This window comes from Aricia agestis, chromosome 17 (genome assembly GCF_905147365.1).
Source record: "Aricia agestis chromosome 17, ilAriAges1.1, whole genome shotgun sequence".
NCBI lineage: Eukaryota > Metazoa > Arthropoda > Insecta > Lepidoptera > Lycaenidae > Aricia > Aricia agestis.
In genome coordinates this window covers 1,878,249-1,894,093 of record NC_056422.1, presented here as the reverse complement: position 1 = coordinate 1,894,093, position 15,845 = coordinate 1,878,249, and the positions used below count along the sequence as shown (strand labels likewise).

General features: G+C 36.5%; 1 protein-coding gene across 3 annotated transcripts; it reads right to left on the bottom strand.

Annotated features, from left to right (window-relative positions):
• Positions 1 to 8,755: 8,755 nt before the first annotated feature.
• LOC121735325 (eukaryotic translation initiation factor 5A) lies at positions 8,756 to 15,628 on the bottom strand. 3 transcript variants are annotated; one of them, XM_042126113.1, is made up of 4 exons: positions 15,546 to 15,628; positions 10,973 to 11,218; positions 10,078 to 10,279; positions 8,756 to 9,151 (listed from the first exon to the last, which is right to left on the bottom strand). In XM_042126113.1, exons 2-4 carry the CDS (start codon positions 11,179 to 11,181, stop codon positions 9,080 to 9,082), a joined length of 483 nt encoding a protein of 160 aa, XP_041982047.1. In that variant the 5' UTR covers positions 11,182 to 11,218; positions 15,546 to 15,628; the 3' UTR covers positions 8,756 to 9,079. The 3 variants fall into 3 exon arrangements, with proteins under 3 accessions (XP_041982047.1, XP_041982048.1, XP_041982049.1); XM_042126114.1 differs by having other exon boundaries at positions 15,480 to 15,573; XM_042126115.1 differs by lacking the exon at positions 15,546 to 15,628 and adding an exon at positions 15,381 to 15,405.
• Between the last annotated feature and the right edge of the window lie 217 nt (positions 15,629 to 15,845).

Genomic DNA, 15,845 nt, shown 5'->3' with positions numbered 1-15,845 from the left:
TATGCGTTCGTGAATTCTTAGTTTTCATACAATTTAGTTTTGAATTTTCCTGGTCAGATTCTACATAAGTCGTATATAATTATACTCTTTGACTTATATTGCTCTTTATTTGTATTTATTTTTTGCATTTTTATACCTAAGCTTTACTATCATGTCCGTATAATGACGTATTCTACAAGATGGCCGCGAATCCGCGTCATTCGAAATTAATATAATGTAGTTAGTGCAATGAATAGCGTAATACAACCTCTCCTCGTTGGCCAATGATGGACAAATAAAGGCGACTACGAACGTGTAAGCCTAAGTACTCACATACGGTTTTATTCGATCGAGCAATCACGTCGAGCAAAACCCACGGCTTGAGTTTTCGTCCACACATTTAGCATTACTCTATCAAGTAAGCTCGCCGTTCAGTATTCACCGAACCCTTCGAGCCAAAAGATGTCTGTTCAACTAAGAAGAAGGTCGACTCGCGCCACTCGAAGTCACGTACACACGCTTGAGTAAAGCTCGACGAGGAAGGAAACATCGAGCCGGCTCGATGCGAGCCTTCGAGCTGTGAGGTTTGCGGTCCACACGGTGATTTTTGCTCGATTTGGAGTAAAACTATCGAAAAAAACCGTATGTGAGTACTTAGCATAAGAGGTACCATCGAACAAATTGATCGTCATTTGATCGGGTTATGTCAATCTATACTAATATTATAAATGCGAAAGTATCTCTGTCTGTCTGTCTGTCTGTCTGTCTGTCTGTCTGTCTGTCTGTCTCGCTTTCACGCCAAAACTACTGAACCGATTGCAATGAAATTTTGTACACAGTTATTCTAGAGTCTGAGAAAGGACATAGGCTACATTTTGATGTGGGAAAATATCTTATTTCCATGAAAATATCGATGAAAATTACTTCGCATTGCGCGTGGCCAGCGCTCATCCCGGGGGTCCTGGGTTCGAGTCCCGCAGGCGGAACAAAAAGTTTTCAATGTTCCTGGGTCTTGGATGTGTATTAAAACAATATTTCAAAAATCTTAAATATATTTTATGTATAATATTATAAAAAATCCAGAAATATATCGACGCGATGCAATGAACATTTTAGTTCTAATACGATTCAACAGATGGCGCTTTTTTTTACTTCGTTGTAACATAGAACTAATCATACTTATTAGTTATTATGTTTTTGTTTATAGTTTTTAATACGTTAGAATATTATGTTTAATAATATTATCACTTGCTATAATAATAATCAATCTATCTTATCTTATAGAACTATACTATACTATATACTATATACTATCTATACTAATATTATAAATGCGAAAGTATCTCTGTCTGTCTGTCTGTCTGTCTGTCTGTCTGTCTGTCTCGCTTTCACGCCAAAACTACTGAACCGATTGCAATGAAATTTTGTACACAGTTATTCTAGAGTCTGAGAAAGGACATAGGCTACATTTTGATGTGGGAAAATATCTTATTTCCATGAAAATATCGATGAAAATTTATTCGCATTGCGCAGGCCAGCGCTCATCCCGGGGGTCCTAGGTTCGAGTCCCGCAGGCGGAACAAGTTTTCAATGTTCCTGGGTCTTGGATGTGTATTAAAATAATATTTCAAAAATCTTAAATATATTTTATGTATAATATTATAAAAAATCCAGAAATATATCGATGCAATTTAGTTCTAATACGATTCAACAGATGGCGTTTTATTTTATTTTAGTTCTAATACGATTCAACAGATGGCGTTTTATTTTTTACTTAAATATATTTTATGTATTTATACTTCTATACTAATCCATACTAATATTATAAATGCGAAAGTATCTCTGTCTGTCTGTCTGTCTCACTTTCGCGCCAAAAACGGGGGTCCTGGGTTCGAGTCCCGCAGGCGGAACAAAAAGTTTTCAATGTTCCTGGGTCTTGGATGTGTATTAAAATAATATTTCAAAAATCTTAAATATATTTTATGTATAATATTATAAAAAATCCAGAAATATATCGACGCGATGCAATGAACATTTTGGCGCTTTTTTTTTACTTCGTTGGAACATAAAACTAATCATACTTATTAGTTATTATGTTTTTGTTTATAGTTTTTAATACGTTAGAATATTATGTTTAATAATATTATCACTTGCTATAATAATAATCAATCTATCTTATCTTATAGAACTCCTACTGCATTTCTAAGGAGTTCGAGTGTGTTGTGTTGTGGCCTATATTCCATCCAGAAAATATATCAATTTAATTCTAATATATGAAAACATTTTAATTCTAATATATGAAAACAGATGGCGCTTTATTTTTTACTTCATTATTATAACAGAACTAATCATACGGTACCTACTTTATTATATATTATTGTTTTTATTCATAACTAGCTGTTGCCCGCGACTTCGTCCGCGTGGACTTTAGTTTATAGCGCGCGGTGTCAACAAAATTTGTGTCTAATTTAAAAACTTTTTAAAACCCTGGTAAGTGGTACCCCTCTTAGGGCCGCGCTACACCGGAATGGCAGCGCTGAAAGTGCTTGCCTCGCCGCTGCCATTCCGGTGTAGCGCGGCCCTTAATTAATCAAAATACCCAAAAACAGCTGTGCAGTGTGCACATAATCTGTACTAATATTATGAATGCGAAAGTATCTCTGTCTGTCTGTCTGTCTGTCAGTCTCGCTTTCACGCCAAACGCCAAAACTACCGAACCGATTGTAATGAAATTTTGTATACTGATAGTCTAAAGCCTGAGAAAGGACATAGGCTACTTTTTTAATGGAAAAAAGGGTTGTAAGGGTCGTAAATTTGTTCAAAAAATTCATAATAGATGGCGCCGTGCGTCTTCTACATCGCGCTGCCGCTTGCTCAAAAGTCTTTCTATAAGAGGTGGTATCATCCTACATTTAAGTCTCGATTTTTTTCGATTGTTATATCTATTCTACGGTATTAAATAACTCAGTACAGGCAGTGACGTAACCTTAAGACCAAATTTCACCAACGACTGTTAAAGTTAATGCTCGAATTAGTATCACGTTAGCTGTTTTGTTTTTCATATGAATGAAAGAGAAGACAGGATATTTTAACAAGCTGTTAACACTAACAGACGTTGGTGAAATTGGGGCTAAACCTATCAATGATAAATAGTTTATGGGTAAAGTTGTGTAATTGGGGGGCTAAATAAGCTTTAAAATTTGGCATAATATATAAAGTTTAACATACAAAAATGAAGTACTTATTGTTTGCACACTGCACAGCTGTATTGATTTAAGGGGTACCAGGGTTTTTTTATAAAAGCTTTTGACACCAATTTTGTTGACATCGCGCGCTATAAACTGAAGTCCACGCGGACGAAGTCGCGGGCAACAGCTAGTTCAATATAAGTCGTAATCTGACGCCTGAGTTTGACATAACGCGACCAAATTACATAGGTCCGCCATCTGCCTATGAATCAACTTCTCTGATAGTACATAATATTTTATCGACGCCGATTGTGCATGCAGACAGCTTGCCAATCATGGTTAAACATCATGGACCATCATGTAGAGGGGCCTTTATACAGTACTATTTATTATAATACAATAAGTGCTATTGATGTTTGGAAAATTATGAATGTCAGACAATTAATTGTAAGTAAGTACTAAAAACCGTATCCATGCACAGTACGACTGCCGTTCGTGTTTATTTGTTAACTATAGTGTATGAATGTATGGGCTCATATCATTTACTCGTATTGTATACGAACGGGGGGACAAAATTGTCTACAGTTCGACAAGGCTTTATTTGAACGTGGCGAGAAAAGGAACTAAACGTTTATATCATAGAAAAACGTCATTTTTGACATATTGTTTTTGACAGCTCTCCTTTACCAGCAGCGCTCCCGTCAATGTCACCCACGTTCAAATAAAGCCTTGTCGAACTGTATGTCACTCATCATTTGCTTCTCAAGTATAGCCTTGGTCGTACAAAAACTCAGGTTTTGTAATGAGTATTTTGCATAAGCTGAAGATATAGGTAATCGGCGTACAAACGATGGATGAACTAGAAAAATTTGTCCCCCGTACGCGCTTGACTTTTAGTCTGTAAGTAATAACTAATAATGCTAAATATTCTAAATAATATTAAATTATACACTATTGTATGTATACTCCTTTGTATTTTTTTCTTCAATGACGCGGAATAATTTTGTGCATACTGAATTTAGCCCAAAATATAATAATTGCATTTTATTGTTTTTGTATCTTTAAATTATTATAAATAGTATACTAGAAGTAAGACAGTATGTTAAAGTTATTGGAGGTAAAAAGCCAATTTTCAAATGTTGCTATTTCAACTTATTATATATTAATTCAATGGTAATTATTACATTTTATTGTTGATTTATACCATAGATTCAATTGGCCTCTCTAAATAAATACATAAACACATTCCAGCTGATTTTATTTGTTGTATTTAATTTTTATTAGTAAGCAGTAGTCGAGTAGTACACCGGTTGGCGGTTTTGTAGGCGCCCGTAACCTATATTTGATGGCCAAGTAGGATATAACATTACTGCAATGTTTCCACGCTAGACGGTAGTACCAGCATAGATAGTAAACAAAGTTTTGTTCGACGTTTGACAGCGTTTCTATCATTATTATTATCTATGGACGCTTCACACCACGTCAGTCTGGCCCCGTGCTAAGTACCTAGAGGACTTGTTTTTTTTTTTAATGAAATAAGGGGGCAAACGAGAAAACGGGTCACCTGATGAAAAGCAACTTCCGTCGCCCGTGGACACTCGCAGCATCAGAAGAGCTGCAAGTGCGTTGCCGGCCTTTTAAGAGGGAATAGGGTAATAGGGGAGGGTAGGGAAGGGAAGGGAAGGGAATAGTTGAAGGGTAGGGAAAGGAATAGGGTAGGGGTTAGGGGATTGGGCCTCCGGTAAACTCACTCACTCGGCGAAACACAGCGCAAGCGCTGTTTCACGCCGGTTTTCTGTGAGAACGTGGTATTTATCCGGTCGAGCCGGCCTATTCGTGCCGAAGCATGGCTCTCCCACGTATAAACAATGTGTTACAGGTACCAGACAACGGAAATATATTTAATACTTTTATCATAGACTTAATATGTATATATGTATACTAGGTTTATGACTTTTATACTATACATATATTTAAGATTTTTATTATAACATACACATATTTAATAAACATCCAGACCCAGGAACATTGAAAACTTTTTGTTCCGTCGGCGGGATTCGAACCCGCGATCCCCGGCTTGAGCTACCAACGCGCTCACCACTGAGCCACAGAGGTCGTCAAATTCCACTGACCGTCGCTGTCAAATTATGATCTGATATGACGTGTGCAACATGGCGTTTTGGGTCAATTTATTGGCGCAGAGTCGAAGCGTCAAATTCGCAACAAATCGAACGAATTCGCGCGGATTCCTACATATTCCATATCTGGAATAGATATCCTATTCCAGAGTGCCTACTGTGTGCGCTTGGATTCGCGCGCACCAAAAAGCGGTGGTCAAGCGAATTCGCGAAAGTGCGCACGGATGCGCGCTTTCGCGAATTCGCTTTTTTAAATTCTCAGGAGTAATATGTGCGTTAACGCTTTGGAGTTAAGGTTTAATTCAATTGACCCTTAATTTACTGTATGTGCTAGTAGCACCCTCTGCTTCAACATTTGCGTAAATTATCCTACTTCCTACTAATATTATAAACAAAAGTGGTGATCTGATGAAGGATCCATAAGTAATCGAGGGAACTCCTCAAAACTTATAGGGAAACATGTGGTGACTTCGGTTTCGTGAGAAGTATTCTAAGCATATGCTACCAACAAGTTAGATTTTGCACCGAGATATACCTGGTATACCGTGGTTCGGAAGGTGCTGAGAGAACTCCAGATTCTTTATATATACAAGTTTGGGAGTTTCGGCGTTGTTTTAAGAACAGAAAGCTTAAGCTACTATGCAAATTATATTCATCATCATCATCATCACTACCATATTATACCATTTTTAATAGTCTTTTAGATCGAGACTCAAGTTTGTCAAGCGATAATTAAAAAAATCTATACCTACCTAATATTATAAACCTGAAGAGTATGTTTGCTCGAACGCGTCAATCTCAGGAACTACAGGTCCGATTTAAAAACTTATCTCAGTGTTAGATATATCATTTATCGAGTAAGACTATAGGTTATATTATATTATCACGCTAAGACTAATACGACCGAAGAAACTCAGGAAAATGAGAGAAAAACGGAGGAAATATATTTTATAGTAAAATGTACGGTTTCTGTAAAATTCCTAATTTACGCGGGCGAAGCCGCGCGGGCGCGGGACATTTTTTGACAGACTATAATATATTATAGTCTATCAACAAAAAGTAGACCTGAACAAATTTTGTGAACCACTTTTGTCTTTTTGTGTGTCACTACTCATTTTAGAATGGTTTGGTGTGGTTTTTTTGCTTCGTATTTTCACATACGTTTGTACTTAATTCCAGCTTCTCAATGCCTGCTTGTCTTTTGCTGGCATATCCAAAGTTGTACTGTGACAAATGAAGACAGCTGCAGACCTTGAATAGTTACCAGAGCCAGTCCACACGGCGCGTTGCGTCGATGCAGCGCTGCCATTGGCATATAACTGAAACTGACGCATAGTCGGCCACACGGGCGCTGCGCCATCGCAGCGTTATTACGAAGCAGTCTTAACGTCAACACCCCCTCCCGCTTAGTCTCGGGAGCTGCTGCCCGTCATGTGTGCGTTGCACAGCGCGCTGTGTTGAACGCCTTTGTTATTTGTATGTAAAACAACGCAACGGCAGCGCTGCGTCGACGCAACGCGCCGTGTAGACTGGCTCTAAGCCGACCCCTCGACGAGTAATTTTACTGTCAATATCACGTGCTGACTGCTGCGTAATATTATTGAGCATCTAGGGTTGACATTGAACATAGCGCGCCTTCAATCTAGCTGTTCAATAAAATTGATGCTTGATATTGAAAATAAAATTGATCTTCTAGGGGCGGGCTAAGTAAGGTAGGTACTAGGTACCTATAGTATTTTTAGAGGTTCAATGCCAACAGATAGTTTTTTCCAGTTTTTTTGTTATCAATCACATGAGTTGCAACTGTTGCAAGTGGGTATGACCTGCCAAGTATTTTTTTAATTTTCTAGATAGACCGTACGTGTTGTGTCGATGGCAGGCTATTGATTTTTTTACTTTCCATACTTGACCAATTTTCTCCATCTGCTGCAGCAGCGTCAATATGTTTATCCTCTTTATTAGTTAAGACACTAATAAATTCCTCCTCATACAGAAGCTCTATGTATCTATAAATAAGTCATGACTTTTATGCTAAAAATAAGCTGTTTATCCAAATTTCTTGTCTTGTAAAATTCAAATTTCGTCATTAGTGTGTTTCATTCAAAAATGTGCTTAACTCATAAAAACAACTAAAAAGGGAATCATAAAGCCATGATTATCGTTTTGTACAGATTTAATTCGACAGATTGTTAAATTACTGCATTCACATTAATATAGTTACTGTTCGCCATGTAAATTCGGTATGTTTGCACATTGACAAAAAACACACATAGAAAATTGCACAACGATGTATCCACGAGTTATATAATACATTTCAAAACATACCTATGTACACCTCCCATAGTAATATATCAAATCGTCGTAGTCCATTCCTCGCCCCATATAAAAACTTAATCAATTTCACGTAGAGAGACAACATAACTCTAAGCTCTAAGAGTTGATCGCAGAAATTTTATAAGTACCAATTCCGTCGTTAACATAGAAACTCGCTTATAAAATTAAGACGCTAAACTTAACTTAGCATTTTCTAGAACGACATACCGGCAAGTCTAGGAATGCGACTAACAAACCTAAAAGGAAAAATTATTTAGTCACTAAATTATTTATTACACCTACGCCTGTTTCACAAACACTAAAATTAACTCGATTACAAGCTGCTAAAATTAACCAACAACGATTATGCGTCAGAATGTACACGGGACAAGCGACAGCCTGAACATTCAATGTTCGCGAAGTCTGAATTTTGAATGCATAAAAAAATATCTCTTCTATAGGGCCTTACCTTACATTCTTACAATATATTTCGTATATCACCGCTCTAGATCTGATGTTGCAATCGTTTTAACGACAAACCGTGGACCTTCCCCGCCCGAGCTCGGGCGTCCATTCAAATAAACAGGGTAGCCGAATCGGGCGTATCGCTATATAAAAATCTCTACTCAACTAGAAATGCAAATTCAGTCTTGGCTGTATTTTAGGAGGCCACAAATGGATATCTCGGGGATATGAAAGTCGTTTTCTCAAAGTTCACTTGCGGCGTTCGGCTCGACCGCCGTTCTCTATACAAACTCTATAGGAATTTAGGAGCTATCGGTTTCGAAGCAACTACTGGTACATGTTCCCTAAACGTTCGTCAGTCAGTAGGTCGCTGCACTCCGATTCGTATAGAGACCGGCGCGGGGCTATTTATTTGAATAGACGAGCGCGGTCGGGCCCGATGTACCCGCACTCATTAGGACTAATAGCAATCACACACCACATTCAAGAATTTTTTCTTTATTTCTATTTTTTTTTTAGTTTTTTTTTTCTTTCTCGTCGGTTTAGTACGCAATAATTTAACTTCATGTTTGCGTCCGTCTTTTCGTAGGATAATTAAAACCGGAAACAATATCCACGCGCGGCCGCCGCAACGAAATCGGTAAGCGAAAAGAGAACAAACAGAAAACAAACTTGAAGTTTTGGCCAATTTGACGCGGAGTCCGTTTCTCACGTTGACCTCGGAATGGGAATAAATAAATTAGCCGGCACTTCGGCTAAAGACTGTCAGACCGTCCGTAGACGGTCAGCTTTGGGTCACATGTCACAACCACTGCCCCCGCCCCGATGACCGGAGTGCCCCGAGGCTAACCTGAGAAACGGACGCGAGCTCGTATCCACGCCAAACCTTTAATATCTTACTTTAAATTATACAAAATATTCTTTTACATTATGTAAGAGTTGTTGATTGTAAAAAAAATTATATGCTTGTTATATCCCTATAAATGCCGAGTCGGTTTATTTGTCCAGGGCTGTATTTGCCTTAACTGCGATGACACACTCCTCACCGCAGGACTTTAGCACGGTGCACTGAAATTGAGAAAAAAATATTGTTAAAACCTTTAAAACCGACTTTCAAAATATTTTATCTATAGACGCTGACAAGAATATAGTTGCAAAATTAATAGTTTTTTGTTGAAAGATCTGTCACTTTAGATCTTAGTACCTAAGAAGGTTAATGTCTTCAAAGCACAGAATCCATATAGCAAGTAATGGGTACTAGCTCAGGTAAACAGCAGAAATTGCTTTACGAGTGCATTTAGCACCAACACACTATTGAGTGCATCAGAGACTCTATACTCGAACTTTTGCTAGATGAAAAGTAAATTTGAATTAGTCTATTAGATTACATATTAAGATTTTTTTCATAATGATAACTTTAGGGATCTGCCTGCCTAGCATACGCCAACGAGATATCTCACTCTACATGTTTTCTCGATATTTGATGGTTTGTCTCTTCATCTCTATTGACCCTAGCATGACAAACATTTTTTCGCGCGTAGATCTATCATCGAAATAACAGATTTTTATAGAGTTTTGTCGAGATAATGTTGAGATTATGACATTATGAGACGAGTAGTTTTTAATTATCTCGAGAGTGAGATATCTCGTTGGCGTATGCTAGGCAGGCTGCACACACGAACGAAAGAAATAAAACCAGTTTGCATTCTGATTAATATACTCTAGCAGTAGCAAAATAAAGACAACTTTTTCACAAAACTTGACGTTTTATGGAAGCAGAAGTTTAATTTTGTATATTTGCTTCTGAAACTAGAATGCAAATGTGTCCTTAACACATTTCTGTCGACCATGCGCGGAGGCCCTAAGTCTACTCTCTGCTCGAGTCTTTTATGCCAGTCAAAGCCAGTTTGTCAAAATAATAATTATAAATGTTTATCCCACCAATTGAAACTGTACAAGCTTCTCTAAGGTCAAAACCAACCCATCCTACTCACCAGAAGTTCTTTGCCGCTGTCGAAGTCGGAGCGCAGCTGTGTGCCGAGGTCGCCATCGGGAATCTTGAGGTCCTCGCGAAGGTCGCCGTTGTCAGCCATCAGGGTCAGGTAGCCGTCGTCCGAGATGTCAGTCAGCTGGTAGTCCTCGCGCTTCACGTGAGGTACGTCCATGTTGTGGGTAGAGGGGCAAATATCTTCGTATCTGGGGACAGAGATGATGGCAAATTAAAAAAAGTAAATGTCATCGCGCCAAAATACCGCCTCATTATAGCTGCTAAGATAAACCAATATAATTAGTAATTACAAATGTTTAAAGGACATATTCGTTTACGAATGCTCATTATCGACGTTCGTTGTGCATGCTATAGGCAGGTTTGAAATCAAGGTGGCAAATAATAGTTGGTAGATTGTCCACCATTGCCTTTGCAGAGGTAGAGGGCCTTTAATTATGTAAGTATATCAAAATTTGGCTTATTATAAATGTACGCCGAAAACGGTGATCTCATAATACATTGGATAAAATGAGACGCATAGCCGGAACTGGGTTATAATTTTCGAGTACCCTCAGCACGAGGACAATATTTAAACTGCACTCGCGACTCTATGGGCTCGCAATTATGGACTTATCCACTTATTATGATAAAATTATCAATTTTCTTACTACTTTTGGCTTTAATAATAGAGTGGCGTCATCTCAGAGCAGGGAAATAAGGACGTCATAGTCACACGTCATAATGTCAAAAATGACTAATGATGCGCACATACATATTAAATTAGCCTTCTACATTTGTGAATATGAAGTATGAACACATTCTAAGCGTCATCGCCGAATAAGGGTCGCTCTTTTAAGTAAATACACTATTTTACAATATAATGCAAGAACAAAAGCACTTACTTCTTTCCATTAAATATATCAATTCCGACCAAGTGAACTTTAGCGTGACCGTGCTTGCCAGTCTTGGAGGTGGACATCTCAACAATTTTGCAGGGACGCCCCTTTAACATGACGAAACCGTTTTTGCGGAGGGCCGAGCATTGCATAGGGAAGGTGGCGGAGGCACCAGAGTCTCCGGTCTCGAAGTGTGTGTCCTCGATGTCACCCATTGTGTTAGATGTTTTTTAAACTATGGTGTGGAGTGATCTGAAATGAGAAAAATAAAAGTTCAAATAAATACTCTTTGTAGTTTGTACACAGAGGCTAAGTATAGGAATTCTTTTTTATTTTGAAATGAAATCTATTTAGTAAAGTAATACTAAATCTAAAATTATTAGAGAATAGTCTCTACTATATGATAATTTTTTTATATTATATTATTTTTCGGGAACCTGTATTCCGAAAACGGTGATCTCATAATACATTAGATAAAATGAGACGCATAGCCGGAACTGGGATATAATTTTCGAGTACCCTCAGCACGAGGACAATATTGAAACTGCACTCGCGACTCTATGGGCTCGCAATTAAAATTTAAACAAGCAGGTAAAGCAACTGATGTAACAGAAACTTAACATTTCTTCCTACCATAATTGTACAACACTGTAATTTCTGTATTTATTTACTAGATATTGCCGCCTTTGTAAGCTCAGAAATCCGCACTAAAATGTCCTGCACTTTCCCAGGACTCATAACTCCATACGCAAAATTTATTCAACACATTCTGAGGTAATAGAGAGTAATCCATGCTTATATTATAAATGCGAAAGTGTGTCTGTCTGTTACCTCTTCACGCCCAAACTGCTCAATCGATTTTGCTGAAATTTGGCATGGAGATAATACCTTGAGTCCCGGGAATGGACATAGGATACTTTTTGTCCCGGAAAAATGTACGGTTCCCGCGCGATAAACGAGTTTTGGCGCAACGGAGATGCGGGCTTCATCTAGTATAATACATATTTTATCATGTAAGAATGATTAAAATTAAAAAACCGTAAAACCTAAATAGTAAATACATAATATGTTAACTGTGACACGATATAGAAATGAGGTAGTGAACTACACAGATCATGATGATGATTCATAATTGTATCACAATGATTCATCAAGATCTAACTGTAAACTGTACATCATGTAAATAAGTTAAGGTTCTTCACACATTGATTGTTCAAATACGAATAGGTTTATTCAACTTTGGCAATGGACTTGAGATGTAGCTAGACTTGACCATGAAGTGCAATAAACATCATGTTTCAGCTTATTAAAGTGTGAAATGCAATTTACAGAGATGGTTTCGCTAATGGTTGGTTAGCTATGGTCCCAAGCAAGTGGAGTTTAGTTTTCAAGGCAGTTTATTGTGTTCATGTTTGTAAATATGTATAACATACAGCAAACATCTTATTAATACAGTAATTTCAGATCATTTTAGTGAGTAGAACAATGCAGTATCACTCATCACTGCCAAATATGAATTGAACTTGGATCAAAATGAAATTGATTTAATATTGTGAATCAAGAATGTTTTATTCAACATCTCAAAAAATGTAACAAGATAAGTTATTTTAGTAGACTTATCAATAAGATTAAATGTTTCTTTATGTTATATTAATTTTTTAATCCAATGTCATTACTTCACTTTTATAAGCTAATAATCGTCATTGGATTATTAGCCCTAGACATGATTATTCTTGCCTTGTTGTTGATATGTACATTCTGTCTGTGTACTTCACAAAACCAGCAGTAATTTTAATTGTTTAATTGACTACAAAACAGGTAATGACTTTCACCTACAAAACACTTTTTTTTTTTACTTTCACGCAAGTTAGGTTACTTTAATTTGCAAGTCATGTTCAACAGAATTCATAAAAAAGATTATTTAATTTCAATTTAATAACACCTTTAGTTTTCAGAGGTTTAAAACATGGCTCTTGGATTGGGATGTCATGTACGGCAGAAGTATAATTGCTAAATCTATAACAGCTAACAGATTTATGGGCAAAATAAGTTGCGGGCAAGATAAATTACTGATATACAGTGTAAACTCTATATAACGACACTGAAGGGACTGTACATTTTATGACGTTATATAGAGTTGTCGTTAAATGGAGAGAAGAAAAATCGAAACTTTTACGTCAATATATTATAGTGATTTTCTTTTACTAACCATAATAATTATTTACAGTTTGAAAGTTTATGTTCAACTGAGAATATGATAATGGATAGATAATAAACCATGACTCCTTCTCCTAATAGTTATGGTCAAAAACAGCCTACACGTGCAAGCAATCCCAATTTGTAAACAAAATAACGAATTTCTTAGAAAGTTCGGAATGCATGATGCCGAAAGTCGAGTTTATTGCGGGCTAGGATAACAATGCGACAAAAAAACGTGCATAGCTGCGCATTTTTAACTAATTTTAGTAACTTAAAAGGTACTTTTTATTAATCAATCGTTGTGATTTTGTCGCTATTGAGAGTGGGTGTGATGTTATGTAGAGTGTATCATTGTATGGTAGAACAGCTAAACCAACCAAAGTCAATTGATTTCGACGTTTTAGACAGTTTGTTGTTAAATAGAGTGATGTTACATGGAGTTTACACTGTACATACAGAATATTATAAAACTTCAAGTGTTGTTGCTGAAACAACAAAATAAATGCATAAAATTATATTTAACGATATCTACACAATGTCAAGGACAATGAACAAGTTGGTAATGAAATATTCACAACTGTGTGTTCACAGACAATCAATAATGTTTAAGGCGTTATAAGTCTGTCAATGCATAGGCATTTAAGTTAAGTATCAATACCACCACTACTCAATACCACCTTTTTGGTAAAAGGTAGCCCCGTGCGAGTTTTTTACGCCGGTTCTTCTCGGCGGGGTGGTTCCCGAACCGGTGGTAGGCCTCATGTAGACACGACATTCTAAAAGTATTAACTGTTAACCTATTTAGAAATAAATATATATATTTTTTTATATAATTCATGATTTAGAATCTAACAATTTTTACTCAAAATTCAAATTATTATTCTCATGGATTAATATTTTTCAAATTTATCTAAATTAACTGAATCCTATAATGGATAACTAATAAAACAAGACAAAGAGCATGAGAAATAAGATGACAGCATATTTAGCATACCAGTCATTGAGTTATATAGGAACACTAGGCCCGATTTACCTTAGTGGGAAGCAAAGTGCTTTAGGATAGTACTTTAGTTGAATCATGTAAACGGAACTTAACTTGGTACAGTTTTCAGCGCACCAAAGAACTTTCAAGTTATACTAAAATGCTCTCCTAAACACTAAAACATTGTAAGTCGGGCCTTAGATAGTAAGATAATTATAATGTAATTACGCAGCTGTCAAATATTCTATTAGTCTTCTGGGACTAGAAGGTCCTCTTAAAAAGGCTTGATTTGCCTAAAAAGAATACAGGTTTGTCACACCTTAGATATAAAGAAGAAAAATTTCATTGGAAAACTGCCAAATATAAATTTAAAGAGGCAGGTTAGCGCAAAACACAAGTTTTAGAATTATGCCACTTGTATGTTACCTTTGCTTACAATATTCATCACACAATAATACATTGCATATTTGAGCCAAAGTAAAAAATGGTTAATTTCTTGATTCCTTAGGTTTGTAATCACAAAAAAGTAAGTAAGACACAAATAAGAATGGAAGGATAAAAAGTAGGAATTCTTCTGCAGAAGATAAAGCATTTCCTTTGAAACAATGAAGAGCAACAAAATGGCAAATTTCAAAGAACTTTTTTCATAATTTGAATAACTGAGCCTACACGCCCAGCCATATGTGACTATATCTTATTATTATGATAAGTACAAGATTGACATTTACATAAATACATGAAAATACATCGAAAACGTGCGAGAACGGCTCGTCACGATATGAACTAAGCAACAACGCACCCAAAAAGTAAATCGTCGGGCTGAAGACTTCTGTACATGGACATAAATCAATTGATATGAAAGACCTAGGTATCAAAAATGTATATGACCTAACCCCACCTAGCGTTTCGAGTGGGAAACCTAAGCTACGAAGATTTATGAAGCAAAATTTATAAAGATATTAGAATTTGAGTATATTCACAAAATTTTGACATCGGATTCGGTAATAAGACAAACGTGAGCGCACTCAACGTGGGATTCTTGAACATGTGCCTTCTGAGACCATCTTTGCTTGTTACACATGACAATGCACCAATAAGTAATGATTTTCTGCTTATCTTGAAACACAAATCAACAAAACTCACCGATCTAATGATCAGTTCGTTAGTAACATTTACTTTCGATCGAAACTCAATAAAAATGAGAATAAAGAAAAAGGAAATTGACAAACGTGCCGGTTTCGCGAGCTATTCTATCTTCGAATTTAACACAGAAATCACACTGTTGTACTGCGGATATTTCACAAATTTGCGTTCACTGGATAAAATACTTACAAAATTATTAAATAAGAGTAATTAAATAGTATTCACGATTATACTAAGATATTTATCGACACTCACATGTGACCGACGGGTTCTTCAACCGAAAGGTCAATTTGCGCCTGCGTAGCACCTTCCTCACTCACTTCCTGTAGCGGGGTTCTCAGTGAATCAAATCGTTGCAAAATTTTAGCGGGAGATACGAAATTATCCGAAATATATAAAATTTTACTTAAAAATATAATTTAAAGTTATGGAAATAAAACATTTCTTTATTAATAATCATAAGCATACCAACTTTTGATGATTTATGTACAATTTCCATAGAAACTGGCTTGTCGATTGTCTATTTATTAGTACTGTTTTATCATCATATCTGAT